The 18,228-nt window shown below is 42.8% G+C and overlaps 1 protein-coding gene across 1 annotated transcript in view; it reads right to left on the minus strand.

Annotated features, from left to right (window-relative positions):
• The window catches only part of CREB3L2 (cAMP responsive element binding protein 3 like 2), a 118,490-nt gene that overhangs the window by 59,577 nt on the left and 40,685 nt on the right, over nucleotides 1-18,228 (minus strand). The window contains exons 7-8 of the mRNA XM_029616405.1: nucleotides 13,113-13,171; nucleotides 4,793-4,861 (exon numbers count right to left, since the gene is read on the minus strand). Coding sequence (XP_029472265.1) covers nucleotides 4,793-4,861; nucleotides 13,113-13,171 — 128 coding nt within the window. The remainder of the gene's footprint in view (nucleotides 1-4,792; nucleotides 4,862-13,112; nucleotides 13,172-18,228) is intronic.

Genomic DNA, 18,228 nt, shown 5'->3' on the forward strand with positions numbered 1-18,228 from the left:
TTGAACCAGGAACAGACCTCAGGGTGATTGTCTGGCACTATCTGCAAGTGGCAAAGCAGTGTGGCAAGACGGTGTCTAAGGCCAGAGGGATGCTGGGCTGCATAGAGAGAGAAAACAACCAGCAGGAAAAAAAAAAAAGGTCTTTGTCAAGACCTCACCTGGAGACTCCATCTCAAAAGGGATAGAGGCAGGATGGAAGCGGTCCAGATAAAGGCAACCAAAATGGCTTGGGGTCTGCATCAAAAGCCTTGAGATGAGACTAAAGAATTTGAATATGGATACCCTGAAGGAAAGGACAGAGGGAAGATATGATACAGACTTTTAAATACCTTAAAGGTATTAATGATGCACAAGAATCAAACCATTTCCGATGGAAAGAAAGCTACAGAACTATGAGCTATGATATGCAGCTCCACGGGGAGTGTAGCCTCAGGAACAACGTCAGGAAACATTTCTTCACATAGAATGCCCTCCCAGAAGAGATGTGGAGACAAGAATGGTAATGGAAGTCAAAAGGGAATGGGATAAACACAGAGGGTCCCCTAGGAGTTAAAGGACAGAAATGAAGAAAAGGGCTATCCTTTGGTTAATACCCTTAAAAGAAGGCATGGGGGTAACCTGTGTGGAGTGGCAGTTACTACCCTAAAAAAAATAAATAAATAAATAAATAAACCCCTTGCTGGGCAGACTTGATGGACTACTTGGGTCTTTTTCTGCTGACATTTACTATGTGAGAATGTCTGCATATGCACCTAACTGGTCTGAGATCCTCACAAGAGGGTCTACTCTGAAATGTCCACAAAGGAGGAGAATCATCTACAGAGATCTAGAGCGGGAGTTTTCAGCCATTGTGCCCAAGCTGTGAAGCACACTTCCTAGGCAGGTAAGATTACAGAAGAGAAGCTAAAACATGGTAAGCATTTGCAATATTGAAGCCTTGCTTTACTTTAAGAGGGTAGTTTGATAATTCCCAGCTTGGCAGTCAAAGCTGCATGTACAAAGTTTGCTTTGAAAATCTTTCACTAATCGGCCAGGCACGTACAGAATTGCCCACGTGTAAAGTTACACCTGCTTCAAACAGGGGGTAGGTAACGTGTGGTGATAACTTAAATGCATAACTTTCAATAACAAACGCATTCACTTAAGTCATATCCTCAGCCACAACTCCACCATCATGAATTCCTATTCTCAGTGTGCATAAAAGGTTGCGCAAAACTACACGCATTGGACTCCGGTTGATTTTTCAAAGCGCCACTTACATGCATAAAACGGGGTTTATGTGCACAAGTTACTTTAAAAATCAGGTCCTAAAGACATTTTTTGAGACAGATATGATGTACGAATAATTAAGCTACTGTACTGTATATTTTGATGTGATTATTTCTAAATCTACCGCATATAACAAGTTTGCTTACCTGTAAACAGGGTTCTCTGTAGACAGAATGAATTGGCCATTATGTATGGGTGACATTATCCCATTGCACACATACAAACCCAGTTCTCAGAGGTCAGCCAAGACTTTACTGAGCATGTACGGGAATTCCTGCACATGCAATCTACCTCGTAAGCCCCTCGGTCTCTTCTGGAGCTTAAGCTTCAGCTAGATAGTCGATTCTCCAAGGACTCTGTCAGGTATTAAATGGCTAATTTGTTATGCTGTCTATGGAGAACCATGGTTACAGGGTACCATGGTTCTCCATGGTTACAGGTATGGCATGGGGAATCTGAAGCTGAGGGTTGTACAGCAGAAACACTTAAGACAATCTGGCCCCATCAGATGGAGAATGGACTTCTAAGCAAACAGGCTGTGCAAAACTATCAGTCCAAAGTTACTGTCTCCTCAGGACATGCTATCCAGATAGTAATGGGAAGCGAAGGTGTGCACAGATGACCAAGTAGCAGCTTTACAATGGTATTCAATAGAAGTGGACTTGAGGTGAGCTACTGAAATTGCCATGGCTCTTGCTTGATGAGCCTTGACAGAGATTGTAATTTATAAGCCAGCAAGTACCCAAGTGTATGAGACAGCCTGCTAGCCAATTTACTGGGATCAAAGGACACAATCCCAAATCAGCTGAAATGCCTCGTCTAACCACGACCACGTTCCTGGGTCCAGATTCTCTCTGCAGAGAAAGTCTGCTCTGACTTTGTCTTTGCCTGCAATGTGCGAGGCTGAGATCATCTGGAGGTGCACCTTTCCCCATTCCATAAGTTGATCTATTTCTAGCAACACCTACTGGCTTCTTGGTATCTCCCTGCCGATTGATGTAAGCCACGGTTGTTGCATTGTCTGGCATTATTAGGATCGACCTTACAGCCTGTCACCAAACAACAAACATGCTAACCGGACAGCCCTGGCTTCCAGCTAAGCATGTTTGAAATTTGTCACAGTTTCAGCTATTACCATCTCTGCTGGTCCAAGCATCCACCACCCTTTCACAGTAAAGAATCATTTTTCTGATATTTCCTCTGATCCTTCCTCTACATCGTAACTCCTTGTCCTCTAGTTTCCTTTACCACAGAAAAAATGCCACCTTCTTATACTTTATTGAAGCCTTCTAGATATCCCCTATTCCCCATTTTCTTCTAAAGAGGCGCTCACAAGGTTACCCTTAGTCAAGAACAGAAGCTAGCTCACATCCTCAAACATTTCTTAGATTACACTAATTCTCCAACCGTGGGGCCATACCTAGTAACAAATAACCTGATAAAGCTCACTGCCAGGAACCCCCATTACTTAAAATGATTTCTGGCATAGTTTCCAGGTTTGGATGCATGTTCCGCTTCATCCCACTAACCAAAACTGAAAGCAACTGGATACCAACCTGACGTCAAAAACAATGAATGGGCTACATGTATTTAGACAATTTCTTTTTATCCTCCCTTCTCCTTTTTGTGCACATCCCACTAAATAGTGACATGGACCCTTAGAAGAACAAGTCCCTTCTCCAAGATTTTTTCTCATTGCTATGCTTTTGGCCGCAGGGATTGCTGCAGCAGTGATAGCCATCTACAGCACTATGGTCAGCACATCAGGGCAGGGTAAGAGCCAATTTTCATACTGTATTACAACCTCTCATATTCTCTAACTTGGATTATTGCAATTATCTGCTATCAGGCTTACCAGGATGCACTACTAGTCCATTACAACAACTACTACAGAATGCAACAGCTAGAGTTTTAACTGGTGGCAAAACGTTCAAACACATCACCCCAATTTTAATTTCCCTTCACTGGCTTCCTGTTAAATTTCGATTTGAATATACAGTTCCGTGTCTTTTACATACATTCATTTATGGCAATGGCTTAATGCAGCATTACATTTTTATACCCCCCAAAGAAGTTTAAGATCTGCCAACAAAGCCCCTCTGGCTGGGCCCTTGATCCGTCCGTCCGGCCCACCTTTGTGAAGTCAGAGGCGGAGCTATTTCGATTGCCGGCCCGAAAGTTTGGAACGCTTTGCTACCTGACTTAAGAACGCAGGCAGATTTTTAAGTTTTTAAGAAATATTTAAAAACCTCTAAAAGCTTTTCATAAAAAACGAGTGATGTGACTGCTGTAATAGGTGAAAGAAAATAACTAATTGAGAAATTGATCGGCTTTAAATTAGACAAGAGGTATAATTTAAATATGGTAAGATCTTTATGCTGAAGTAATTATTTTTTTGTTTTGGTCTATTTATACTTCCTATTGTTTTATTTCCATGTATTTTAAGTTTTGGACTTCCTTTGTTTTAATGTATTTATTTTTAAATTCATGTGCTATACCTGAGCTTACTGTATTTTAAATTTTTAGTTTATGAAACCGATGTGATAAATTATTGAACTTCAGTATATAAGTAAAAATAAATAAATAGAAATCTTCAATGCTTTCTTCAATCTGCTGCTGCTTTCATCTTCGGCTGAGACTGTTCCATACATCCACAACCCTCTCACTGAAGTAGTATTTTCTACTCCCCTCTAAACCTCATACCATGACCTCTTGTTTTATAAGTTCTTCTTCCTTGTGCACTGTTTGTATCTTTGAGGTATCTGAATGTCTCATATCTTACATTGCTAGATCTACAAGAATATACATTTATCAATATTTCCCCCATATCAAGCTGGCAACTAACATTCTCAAATCCCTCCACTAAGGTTGGTCTGGCAGTTCCTGTTGTTCCTAAAATCATATTTATTCTTGCAAATACCCTCTATAGACTGCAGCATTAATACCCAATCACCAAGTCCTCTCCTCTATTTCTCTTATCATAAAAATAACCAAATTGGATAGCAGCTCCAACGACATTTCCAAGGAGACAGCTGACCATGCAGTTTAATTGACTTAACATGTATTTTATTTTACAAATAGTGGGGCCTATTTACTAAAAGGTTTTCTCTCATTTTGTGTCTATGGAAAAAATGCTTTGGAAATAGGGCCCAAAGACTGCAGCTAGATTTTGATCTTGAAACATTTTATAACTGTATTAACATACTCCCAGCTTTGGCCTTTTGATGCATCTGGATTGCATTTCATAATTCTGTGTAAATATACGGGTAACAGAAAACAATCTAGCAGCCTACTCTGTCTCCACACGCTTGCAGATTGTTGATTATGAACTCCCACTGCAATGTCACATTACTGCAACTTACAGACTTATTTATAAAGAAGACTGCCTTTGTTGAGAAAGGTGAAACTCCTAGAATCAGAAAAGATTTCAGGGATCCTTGCTTTGACACTTTTCTCCATAAGACCGGGGAAATTCCATGTGGTCTTAGATAATGGATTTTTAATCTTGTCCTAAATTTCTCACCTGTTCGAGTTCTCCAGAATTTCTATTTTCTTCCGCAGATCGCCGTTCTCACTTGAACAAGACTCAACTCTGCAATGGCATGGAAGGGAAAAGACAGTTCATACCAGCAGATGTTATTTACACACCTACTAATGAAGTTTGCCAAGATCAGTCAGCCAACTACTGAAGGTTCTCTCCTGTTCCCTGTCCTCCTTCCCTCCCTCTACAGATTACACAGCTGTGACAAACATGCGATTTGTTTTTTTCACACACATTTTTTCCATGCCATCTCCGAAGCTTGGAAAATGAACCCCCAACAGCAGACAAGAGGTGACCCACATTATTCCTATGCAAAAGCCACTAAAGCCTAGAGTCATACAAAGGAAGGGGAAAGATATAAAAGGTACTCATCAGGAAAAGAGGGACTGAGGGAAGATGTTAACAGTTCAGCCAGGAAAGATAGAGCAAGGAAGAACATACCATGTAGATTGCAAGCTCTTTTGGAGCAGACACATAACTACTGTACTTTGTATAGATTTTCAGCACAAAAAAAACAACAAATGGATCTAGGAGAGGAAACTTGCAAACAACCCCCTCCCCTCCCCCAAAAAAAACTCCCCAAAATCTACTCACACCTAAACGTCAAACAAACATGAAATGATGAATCTATGACCATCACAGCACAGATTGCACATCAAATGTGTGAATAATATTTTAAAATGCGTTGAGTTGTAATCAATTGTTTATGCAAATAAAGGGAATAAAACTTCTCATTAGGAGCATTTTAAAAAGTCTTCTAAAAGTTCAACAAGAGAGCTTAGCCTCTCTTGCAAGCTGACACCGATTAGGTGTTTTCGAAAAAAATCAGCATCAGGGATACAAGAGAGAACAAGATAAATCAGCTTTATGGATCACAAAGGGCACATCAAACTAGGCACCTAAAGAGGCTCACAGTAGAAGTAAAACATGAAAACATTAAAAGTACTGACCAAACTTACTTTACAACTGTTAAAATTATTTCTCATAAGTTATAAGGCAAGGAGTGTGGAGTGGAGCATCTATTCCTGTCAAACCCACAGCAAGCTGGAAACAGAGCTGTCACCATTTAAATGATTACCTACGTAGCAATCTTCACCAATCAGAAAAACTGGTGAAAAAAAATCCCTCTCTAGAATATCGGAAGTGCTTATTAAAAGGCAGAACAAAGTGAAACATAAAAAGCTTCACAGAGTATGCCATATCCCAGCTTAATACTTAATTGCTTTTCAAGTCAAAGAAAATTGTCTGGCATACTTATGTTTTACTTTGTTCTGCCTTTTAATAAGCACTTCCGATATTCTAGAGGGATTTTTTTTTTGCACCAAATCATTTTTCAGCAGTTTTGATTGGTAGAGACTGCTACGCAGGCAACCTTTTAAAATGGCGGAAACCCTGATTCCAGCTTGCTGTGGCTCTGCTCCACTCTCCTTGCCTTATAACTTATGAGAAATAATTTAATAATTGTAAAATAAGTTTGGTCAGTACTTTTAACGTTTCAAGCTTTGCTTCTACTGTGAGCCTCATTAGGTGCCTAGTTTGATGATGTGTCCTTTGATGTGATCCATAAAGCTAACTTATCTTGTTCTCTCTTGTATCCCTAATGTTGATTTTTTCAAAACACCTGATCAGTGTCGGCTTGCAAGAGAGGCTAAGCTGCTCCTTTATTGAGCCTTTACAGGGCTTTAAAATACTCCTAATGAGCTTTTTGTTTATGCAAATAAAAAAGGGGGTAAAAAAAAAAAAACTTATCAAAAAATTGTGACCAAATATCTTTTTTTTCTTCATCTTGTTCTCCTGTTCAAATAGATCCTGGTGATGTGGCCTCATTAAATTTGATTGATTTCTTGGAGACAAGTGGCCTTGAAATCATTGAACGAGCTACCCTTGCAGTTTCCTTTGTAATGGATGCTGATATTAGTACTGTGATGTCTTTATATTTTCAGAGCTTGGATTCTTCTCTTCATGGCCAGAAAATCAGAGTTTTTAACAGATATATCTAGAGACACCGAAGAGAGAAGGAGGGAAGGAGGTTCTTGGCTCTAATGAAAGAAACCTTAGAATCAGGAGCAACTTTTACTTCATAATTCCCTTGTAAACGTGTTGTTAAATTTCGCTCTGAACTTTGTTTTTTTTTTCCTCCAGAACAACTTAAATCTTTTCCGAATGCTAGGAATTTGTTTTTATCATCTCCTCCTATTCCCACGGCATCTTAATATTCTTGCATGTATATTACAGGGCATAACACCTCCAGCTACTGTTATTTCCTTTGGTATTTGTCTCCCACGTTTTCCCTCTGCCTCATTCAGGGTAGTTTTCTTTAAAATATGTATAGGATTTCTTTAAATGCTTGGAAATTTGCTTTGTCTTTTTGTTTTCTGGGTCCTCATTGTTTCTCTACAAAGTATTTTTTGTGCATTGTTAATATTTGAAATTCAATAAATAAAAAATTTCAAAAAAAATATATGACCCATGATTATAACTAGATGTACTTTAAGATATTAGTCACATATTTGATGGGCAGTATATGATATGATGATCACTGATTCAGCATTTCATGTTTGTTGAAATTTAGTGAGTTTAGGTGTGAGATTTTTATTTTTGATTTAAAGCATAAAATGTTATTTTAGATAGAAATATGTCTTCTGAAAAAAAAAGAAAGCAAACAAGCCAGAGATTCTTCTTTTGCAAGAGCAATAAAAACAGCACTATTTTTTTTTTAAAAGGTAAATGGAGTCGTGTAACACACACAGAACGAGGAAGTAAAGATACATTCCTTGTGGCACTCCATTTAACACCGTTTTCTCTTCAGAGTATGTTTCATTTCCCATTACCTCCTGAGTCCTGTCAGCCAACCAGTTTGTAATCCATTCCACTTGGCACCGACTCCTAAGGTTCTCATTTTATTCACAAGCCTCCTATGCCAGTGCTGGATTATTGCAATTCCTTCTACATCCTCTCTCAACACTGCTGCTACACCACCATGACCTTGGATAAGGTTTTCAGCGCAGTGGCCAAACTGAAGGGTAGCGCTCGAAACTGATAATGTCGCCCCAAAACAGCGAATTGAAAAAACCATTGATGCTCCAGCCAGATGGGAATATGCAAATATGCCTCTGACAAATCCAGAGACTTAAGAAACTCCCCCGACTGTACTACCATTATCACCAAGTGTAAGGTTGCCATGCAGGAACGAGTCACTTGCAAAAAAAACGGTTGACACCCTTGAGATCTAGGATGAGGCAAAGGAACCCTCCTTCTTAGGTACAACGAAATAAATGGAATATCGGCCCGTGTTTTCTTGTGACATGGGCACTGAGATCATGGTCCTCAGGCTAAGGAGCCTTGACAACATTACTCCTCTGCCTGTCTCTTCTGTGGACAGCTGCAGGGAAACATCAAGAAAACGCCCCAAGGAACACTGAGAAACTCGAGCAAAGCCATCTCTTATCACCTCCAGAATCCACTAGTCTGAGATGATATCAACTCACCTCCGATTAAAAAAAAAAGAAAAAAGGAGATGGGCGACCCATCTCCTGTTCCCAGGTGGGTGAGAGTTGGCACACCCTTATTGAGGGGGTTGGGGGGCACTGCTGCTCGAGCCACACCCTGTCTGGGCTGCCTGGGACAAATGACTGTGACCTACCCAAAGGTCAAGCCAACTGAGAACCTCTAACACGACCTCTCGTGTCTAAGCGCAGCGCCTGCTTTTTATCCTCTGGTAACCAAGTAATCTGGGACTCACTCCACTTACTGGCCATTTTTTCCAACTCACTCCCAAACAAGAGTGATCCTTTCAAAGGCAATTTCGTAAGATTAGACTTTGAAATTGTATTGCCCGACCAATTTCTCAACCATAGCTGATGCCTGGTTGCTATCACCGAAGTCACTCCTCTGGCAGAGGTATGGACCAGGTCGCAGCCCGCAACTGTAAAAACAGCTGGCAGTTCCATCCCTATCCTGGAATTCAAACCAGGCTCTTCGACTTCCTGAGAGAGAAGCAAGCAAGAGCGAGCCACCAGGGAGCAACAAGAGGCTATTTGCAAATTCATTGCCACCGCCTCAAAGACCTGCTTAAGGATAGCCTCAATTCTCCTATCCTGTGCAACCTTCAACGTCGCTGCCCCCTTTACAATGGTAGATATCCACTTGGTGACGGGCACACACCAGCGCACCCACTTTCAGAAAGCACAGCTGCTCTCTTGCCACCGGATCCAGGGGGTACAGCGCTTCCAAGGCTCGTCCCCTTTAAAATTAGCTGCTGGAGCGCCCCATTCAAGATCAATCAATTCTTGAATAGCATCCATAATGCTTTTCGCAAAGAAACTAAAATGGGGGTCTCCTTTGGCTCAGACACGGAATCAGCACTTGGCACCTCCAGCATCTTCAGTGTATGGGAGATCAGAGCCAGCAACTCATCTCTATGAAAGAAATGCAACATTGTTCTATACGTCTCCAACACACCTATAGGGAAGTAAGGTTCACCTTCATCATCTGTGCCATCTGGATCCCTAACAGCATGACCCGCAGGAGGTCTAAATGTACTCTAACACTTACCCACAGCACCAGGCGTACAGGGATCCGCAGTCTGCAATCCTAAACTCTTAGGTTTGGCTGGCTCTGCAGACTGTGCCTGAAGAAAAGACTCTAGCCCTTAAAATAAAAAAAAGAGTTACACCCAAGAAAGGGCAGAAGGATCCATACCAAACACCAGGGGGCGTTGGATCTGCACCCATTGAATTGCCTACCCCTACTGACAAACCAGTTAGGGGAGCCCCAAAACCAGGCAAAACCTCCGACAGGTCCCATTCCCGCATCATGCTGGGAAGGGCCAGGCTCAGCAAAATCAGCCGGAGACAACTCTCCCTGAGCCTCCATGCAGCGCTGACACGAGTTACAGAGGACACAAGGCGAAGATGCCTGAATATGACAAGAAGCACAAAGGGTAAGGTACCTAGGTTTCTTTGCTACCGGCACCATGGATAAACACCAACTAGCAGCATGCTCTCAAAGGAGTCTAACAATTGTGCGCCCAACTGCACAAGCGAGATTGGACAGGGCACCCAAAAAAAAGCTCTGTCTAATAAGTGCACACTATGGATGCCCAAACTTTAGGTGCCCAATACATAGTCCAGGTAGGTGCCCACCTGAGCGTGAAAACACAAATCAATGTCAGACAATTTCGCAACAGACTTGCGCTAACACCACCGCAGCCTACCACACGGCGTCTGAGCAAAGCCTGAAAGCATGGCCTAGCCAAAAGACTGCTCAACCCACCAAGCTGACAACTCCCCAAGCTCTCCCGGAGGTAGGAACGGATATCGGATTGGCGCACAGAGGCTCAGAGACCAGAAGGGGAACGGAATCCCTCACTCTTGTTTTTATATTTACTCTTTACTTGAGCTCTTCCTGTCCCAGCCGAGTATAGAGTTGGTCTCTGGCAGCGAGGGGAGAGGTCAAAGGCCTTCACCACCGTGCTCGGCTTCCTGCACCTGCTAGCCTCTCAGCTGTTTCTCTCTCTACAGCAAAGTCCATGCAGGAAAACCAGCTACCGGACTGAGGCACTCTGAGGGAGGGATCTGCAGATATTACCTCAGGAAAACACGACTGAGGGAGGGACCATAAAGTATCACCACAGTAGAGCAGGCAAATTAATTTCCTCCTTCTTTTCTCCTTTTACTTTTTTTTTTAAGCAATCCCCAGTAGGAAAATGCACATCCACCATCTGCTGGAGACTGAGAATACTGGCGGGCTGATGTCAGTGCAAGGGTATATATACTGTGACGTCAGCTTTGCTCAGTCCCCATCTGCCGGTAGAGGTGCATAACCCACTGGTCATGGATTAACCTGTCTGAATGCTAAGAAACTGTCTCTTACAGGCTTTTGGAAAAAGAGACTGAAAGGCTTTGCCTGGGAGGCAGGGAGGTGACTACAACTGTACATTCTCAGAAGAGCATGCTTAAAGCTATAGAATCTTTGAAATAAAAATTCCATGCTGGGCTCTGTTGGATGACATCACCCATGTGTGAGGACTGCCATCTTTCTGGTCCTCTGAGAAAACTATTTTTCTCTATAGTGATCCCTTTTCCTCAACTGATCCAATAACCTGGAGTGGGGATTACAAATCCTTATCAGAAGGCATGGGGGTAACCTGCACAGAGCAGTAATTACTATTGTTTAAAAACAAGCAAACAAAAAAAGAATTCTTGCTGGACACACTGGATGGACCATTGGGTCGTTTTCTGCCAACATTTACTATGTAATGTTATTATCCCTTCTTAATAGGTTGTCCAGACAGTAGTAGAACATGATGGAAGCTTTTTTAAGAGCAGTAGGAACATGACCTTCCGGCAAGGACATATTAACCATGGAAGTTAAAAATGGCAGAAATCAATCTTTAGTAGCTTCTTACAGATTTTTATGCAAACTGAGCAAGGGAGGGGTGTGAGGAGAATTAGAGCAGAGTCAGCCCTTACACACATAATAACATGCCATACTGGGTCAGACCAAGGGTCCATAAAGCAACAGCGACCAATCCAAGTCACAAGTACTTGGTAAGTACCCAAACATTAAATAGATCCATATTACTAATACTGGCAACAAGCAATAACTATTACCTATTGATTAATAGCAGTTTATGCACTTCTCCTCCAGGAACTTATTCAAACCTTTTTTAAACCCGGCTACACTAACTGCCTTAACCACATCCTCTGGCAATGAATTCCAGAACTTAATTGTGCACTGAGTGAAAAAGAATTTTCTCCAATTCATTTTAAATGTGTTGCTTGCTAACTTCATGGAGTGCCCCCTAGTCCCTGTATTATCCTTTCATGAATTTGTAGACCTCTATCGTAACCACCCCCCGAGCTATCTCTTCTCCAAGCTGAGCAGCCCTAATGTCTTTAGTCTTTCCTCATAGGGGAGCCGTTCCATCCCCTTTATCATTTTGGTACTTCCTTGTATTTTCTCCAATGCAACTATCTTTTTTGAGATGTGGCAACCAGAATTGCACACAGTATTTAAGGTGCAGTCTCACCATGGAGTGAGAGAGAGAGACATTATGACATCCTCCATTTTATTTGCCATTCTGTTCCTAATAATTCCTAACACTGTTTGTCTTTTTTTTTTTTTTTTTTTAAATCGCCACGCACACTGAACAGAATTTCAATGTAACAACTATAACTGCCAGATCATCTTCCTGGGTGGTAACTCTCAATATGGAACCCACCATCATGTAATTACAGCATGGGTTATTTTTCCCTATATATATTACCCTGCACTTGTACACATATTTCATCTGCCAAATGGATGCCCGATCTACCAGTCTTGCAAGGTCCTCATGCAATTTACCACAATCCGCCTGTGACTCAACTACTCTGAATAATTTTGTGTCATCTACAAATTTGATCATCTCATTTATTGCACCCCCATGCAGATCATTTATAAAAACATTAAAAAACACCAGTCCAAGTACAAATCCCTGAGGCCCTCCATTGTTACCTTTTTCCACAGTGAAAACAGATTTTAATCCTACTCTGTTTCCTGTCTTTTAATGAGTTTGCAATCCACAAAGACATCCTACCCCATGACATTTGTTTTCTTAGAAGCCTCTCATGAGGGACTCTGTCAAACACCTTTAGAAAATCGAAATACACATCTACCAGTTCGCCTTTATCCACCCCTTCAAAAAAAATGTAGCAGATTTGTGAAGCAAGACTTCCCTTGGGTAAATCATGCTGGCTATGTCCCATTAAATCATGTCTCTCTCTATGTTCTGTGATTTTATTCTTTATAATATAGTTTCCACGATTTTTCCCAGCTACACCACAACATGCGTGAATCTCTTTGAGTATCTGGCCACTTACCTGTGAATTTTCAAAGTGAACTTGTGCATATAAATTTGCTTTGGAAATCCTCAGTAAACCCTGCGTGTACAGTGTACATACCACTATGTGAGGAGTTATAAAATTATTCTCCCTATATATTATTTTTGCAGCACGTGGATAAATTGTCATGCCAATAAAGTTACCTAAAATTAAAACAGCACAGGAAAGAAGACAGGTACATACACATGGGAGAGAAAGGAGTACATGTGCCCTTGCCTTAACACTATACTCAGTATGTAAAGAATAATTTTGGCTGAAAATTCTTTGCTGAAATATTTGGTTACTCATGGTTTGTTCTAATCTAGGAGACATTTGTATTTTTACAAGGCCTACTATCAGCAGCTGTATTCTGAACAAATGCTTTGACTGAGAAAGAAAAAAAAAAAGGGTGGAAAGCAGAGAGAGACTAAAGAAATTACTTTTTTTCCAGGCTGTCCATGTACTCTTTCTTTTTTCGCCGACTTTCCTGGGCAGAAATCTGAAAAGACAAGGAATAAAAGTCTATTATGGTTCCAGGAGGTCCTTCTACCTAAGAGTAATTACCCAGGAGCTTAGAATCCTTTTCTTATCCTATCCAGAAACAGAGATCAAAGGAAACACCACTGCACCCATCCCCAAGAGACAATTCTTTCCACAGGAATGCAGAATATGGTAACAGCAGCAATAGAGAAGTAACAGTTGCAGTCCCTCTAGGAAAACCCCTTCTTCAAACATTTATTGAGGGGACCTGTGGAATCCCTTCTTATATACCCTAAGCCAGGGAAGGGTGACCAACCTTCCAGGCAACAAGAGCCAAAGAATCAGAATGCACAGTACGAAAGAGTCCTAGGTTTTCAAGAGAAGAGAGGGGCCATGGTAAGGGGTGGCAAACAAGGCAACTTCCCAAGACACGACACGGGGGGAGTACCTCACTGCCCTTTTGAGTCAGTCTGTGAATCTGTGAGCACCCAAGCCCAAAGGGGATTGCAGTGCCAAAATTAACGCTCGCCTGGTGCGCTGTTTTGTCCAGCAACTGCTCTATATAGGGGAAGTCACCAATGGGGGGGGGGGGGGAAATCTCCCTTCCACTCATCCCTACCAGTATCTCTCTCTCTTTACACACCCGCACCCTGTCTCAAACCCCTGTCTGTCCCCTCACCTTATAACCATCCTACCCTCTCAGTCTCTGATTAGCATCTCCCTCCTCTCTCTCTCTCCCATGCTCTGTCCAGTGTCTGTCTTTCTCTATCTCCAGCCCCAGCATAACATCCTTAACCCACCAAAAGCAGCATGAGGAGGGCTTAGCGGCTCCCAATCTAACACCTTCTGTCCCACTCTCTCTCCTTACTCTTTGCCCAGCACCAGTACTCATCCTGATGCCCTCTCTTTCACCCCTGCTCCACCCCGCCCCACCTATGTGCAGCCTCTGTTAATGTCCAAGGCAACAGAGTTCACTCTCTGCCCCAGGGCTAATTCCCTGGGGGTGGATCTCCGAATGGGGAGGTGGGGGGGAGGCTAAACCTCCAGAGCCCAAAACACAGGGGGGGACAACAAACCTTCTCTCTGGTTATAGTCACAGTCTCTTTGGACAGTCTCTGTCCCTATGCAAAATAACCATGCTGGACACGAACATGGACTGTTCCAAAAATAAAATTTACTGGAACAAGTCTTCAATGATTATCATCTGACACCAAACTAATTTTTTTTCTCTATTGCATCCATAATAGGTTCACAATCTCAACCCTGCTTTCTCTGGATAAGTGTCCCTCAGGGTGACTGGCACTGGGATAACCTCTCCTCTCAGGTTTTGGAACCAAGGCTACTGGTATGGTAGCCTTGTCAGTAATGGGTCTCCCTTCCTACAGTAAGGGAAAAACACCTGAGGTCATAGATGTTTTCACAGACTCCAAACCTCCCAGTTCTCTCTCTGTTCTTGGGTAGAGGCTCTGGTAGGGGTCTCTAGACAAATTCCTTTGCACTCCCAACTCTCCTCTCTGATGTTACACCGGATCTTTCTGATCAAAAGTCACAACATTCAGCACAGCAGGGGGACATCTTGTCTCTTCTCTCCTGGGCAGAAAGGCTGAGCAAAACTTCCTCCCAAAACAAAAAAAAAAAAAAAATGGACAAATCCAACAATTCCAGCACTAGAAATCAAGGCTCTCCTGTGGCAAGTCACTTCTGTTACTCCACATGTTATAAGAGGGAAGCAGATCTTCTCTATCCTAACCTTTAAGGCTATGGACATGTCCTTCTAGAGCCAGGAACAGGGATTCACAAAAAGACTGCTCCAAAAAAATCAACTCTATAAAATGGCTGCTCCCTTCTAAATGGAGAAGAAAAAACAGATAAGGGTTTGCCGCCTCCTCTTCCCCTATGCCTCGTCCCCATGGGGTCTAGCTACAGGTTCAGGAACCTCCAAAAACAGAAAAGATACTATCCCTCAGAAAGCTAACTAACAAATGCCACACCACACACTATCCCCGCCTGCAGTTTATGCAGACAAGAGCTGCCAATTCCAGCATCCTCACAAGCGGTGCTGACAGGCATGATATGCTCCTTTTTTGTCTCCTAAACTGTATCCCAAGCTAGGACCCCAAAGAGTCTCTGCATATACTCTGTCACCTATTCTCTCCCCCATCCTTCACCAACTCTGGCTCCGTCACCGTCCTCTCTTTGCCGCTTCTGGATCTCTTTCACACACACACACACCCTCAACAATCTGTCTACCACACCCCCACCTGACACCATTACTGGCTCTAGCACTGTGAAGGAATACCTTATCTGAGCCTGGCCAGCTCAAAATGGGTTAAGCTCATCTCTTACTCCCTGACACAAGATTAACTTATCTTTTACAGAGCTGCAAAGAAAGGAGCAGGCCCCTGATATATGTCCCAAGCCAGAAGCAGCTAATTGTTAATTGTATCTCAGCAAAGGAAACAAAAGACAGACAGTTCTCAGGAATGGTGGGGAGAGAGTAAATATATGTAGATTAGCTTAGTGGAAAAAGCACTGGGTGCTCTGTGTGCTGGTGTTCCATTTATTTATTTTTATTTATTTTATTTAAAATCTTTTCTATACCGTCGTTAAGTTATACACCATCACAACGGTTCACAGCTAGGCACGTAAAGCAATATCAATGTTGTGTAATACATTCTTCCCCCTCCCTCTCCAAGCACTCAGAAAGCCTCACAAACAGGCCGATACAGTACAGTGCGCTCCTTTTCCCTTACCCCTTATTCAGTAAGGGGCGGAAAACGCGCGTCCATCCCGCGGCACCTAATAGCGCCCTCAACATGCAAATGCATGTTGATGGCCCTATTAGGTATGCCCGTGCGATACAGAAAGTAAAATGTGCAGCCAAGCCGCACATTTTACTTTAAGAAATTAGCTCCTACCCAAAGGTAGGTGCTAGTTTCTGCCGGCACCGGGAAAGTGCACAGAAAAGCAGTAAAAGCTGCTTTTCTGTGCACCCTCCGACTTAATATCATGGCGATATTAATTCAGAGGTCCCAAAGAGAGAAAAAAAAATTTTCTGTGCACCCTCCGACTTAATATCAAATTTTCTGTGCACCCTCCGACTTAATATCATGGCGATATTAATTCAGAGGTCCCAAAAAGAGAAAAAAAAATTTTAAATGGGCCAGCGGCTGTCGGGCCGAAAACCGGACGCTCAATTTTGCCGGCATCCGGTTTCCGAGCCCATGGCTGTCAGGGGGCTCGAGAACGGACGCAGGCAAAATTGAACGTCGGCTGTCAAACCCACTGACAGCCGCTGCGCCGGGTCAAAAGGAGGCACTAGGGACGCGCTAGTGTCCCTAGCGCCTCCTTTTGCCCGTTTCTACCGCACCACCTAATTTAAATACAGAATCGCGCGCACAGGTGAGTGGCCTGTGCGCGCGCTGGGAGAGCAGGCGTTCATCCGCTCTCCCGCGGACTTTACTGAATCGGCCCGAAAATAAGATAAAAGATGCAGCAGACAGTAACAATCAGGACAGAAAGGCGTTCTGCAACCCTGAGCTCTTCTACAGAGAAGACTGTGCCATGTAAGTGACATATTGCATTGCATTGTTATTATTCCTGCTATATTTATATATCACTTCTTCCGGTATGATTTTCATAACAGAACACCTATGATAAATATATTAATTGGCTTGGGATCTACAGTCATGCTGACTTCATGTGTGAGTGTAATGTGACATGTTGTGTGTACCGGATCCTGTCAGAGAGAGTGTGCAGGATTCTGGCCCTGTGTTCTTATTTCATTATTACACTCACACACAGGGGAGGTACCGTATTTTTCGCTCCATAAGACGCACCTAGGATTCAGAGGGGGAAAATTAAAAACAAAAAAAAAAAAAAATGGTGTGCTAAACCGGCTCTGTTCGTCTTATGGAGCAAATTAGGGGAGTGCATAAAATTTTTGTCCCCATTTAGTTGTCAGGTCTGGGGAGGGCCATTTCGGTCCACTCCCCAGATCAGAAAACTTTTATCGTTCTCTTTCTGTGGGGGAAAAAAAACAAAACCAAAAAACCCATTCCCAACCCTTTAAATTTAACTACAACCCCCCACCCTCCTGACCCCCCCCCCCCAAGACCTGCCAAAAGTCCCTGGTGGTCCAGCAGGGGTGCGGGAGCGATCTCCAAAGGGCCGGCAGCGCCATCAAAATGGCGCTGACGGCCCTTTGCCCTTACTATGTCACAGGGGCCGACCAATGGGGGGGGGGGTCAGGAGGGTGGGGGGTTGTAGTTACTTTGGTTTTGGGTTTTTTTTATATTCGCTCCATAAGACGCATAGACATTTCCCCCCTACTTTTAGGGAAAAAAAGTACGTCTTATGGAGCGAAAAATACGGTAATTTTTTAAAGGAATTATGCATGTAAATGAAACATTCTGTCATACAATTTTTAAAAGTACATGTATGTACTTAAAAGTAAACTCGTGCATGTAAAACCTACTGCCAATTCAATGGCATATATTACAGAAAATTTCAAAAGCCCACTTACACAAGTAAACCCAGTTTTAATAATGTAAATCTTTTTGAAAATTATCCCATTGCAAGAAGCAGAATACCCTTCCCCATTACAACCTTAGGCTCTCTCCCCCTCTCTCCCAAGCATTTATCCCCTTTAAAAATTCACCCCCTTTCCCTTGCTGAAATAATTCTGGCCTGACTGGAGCTCTGTAGGACTCCCTCCCCCCCTCTGCTGTTAGCTGAATCCCAAGTCTTATGAAAATAGTCATCTGCTGGGCCTGGAATAGTGTTCAACCAGCTTCTTCCCTCTGGACAGCACAACTCCAGATAGTAGGTGAGGTGATCAGTGGACAAAAGGGGATGGAGCAAAGTGCTAAGTGGCTCTTTCTCAGCTCCAGCCTCGCTTCCTCCCCTCCTGCAGTGTTGCAGATAAGAGGGGAGGAACACAGGGAAAACAAAAGTCTCTGCTCCTTGCTCTAGCCCCTTCTTCCTGTTTCTGCTGCAATATGTGGCGCTATGAGGACAAGCAAGGCGGGGTTGGAGCAAGGAGTAGAATGGTTTGTCTCTGCCCTTTTATGTTGT

Source organism: Rhinatrema bivittatum, chromosome 9 (assembly GCF_901001135.1).
Source record: "Rhinatrema bivittatum chromosome 9, aRhiBiv1.1, whole genome shotgun sequence".
Lineage (NCBI taxonomy): Eukaryota > Metazoa > Chordata > Amphibia > Gymnophiona > Rhinatrematidae > Rhinatrema > Rhinatrema bivittatum.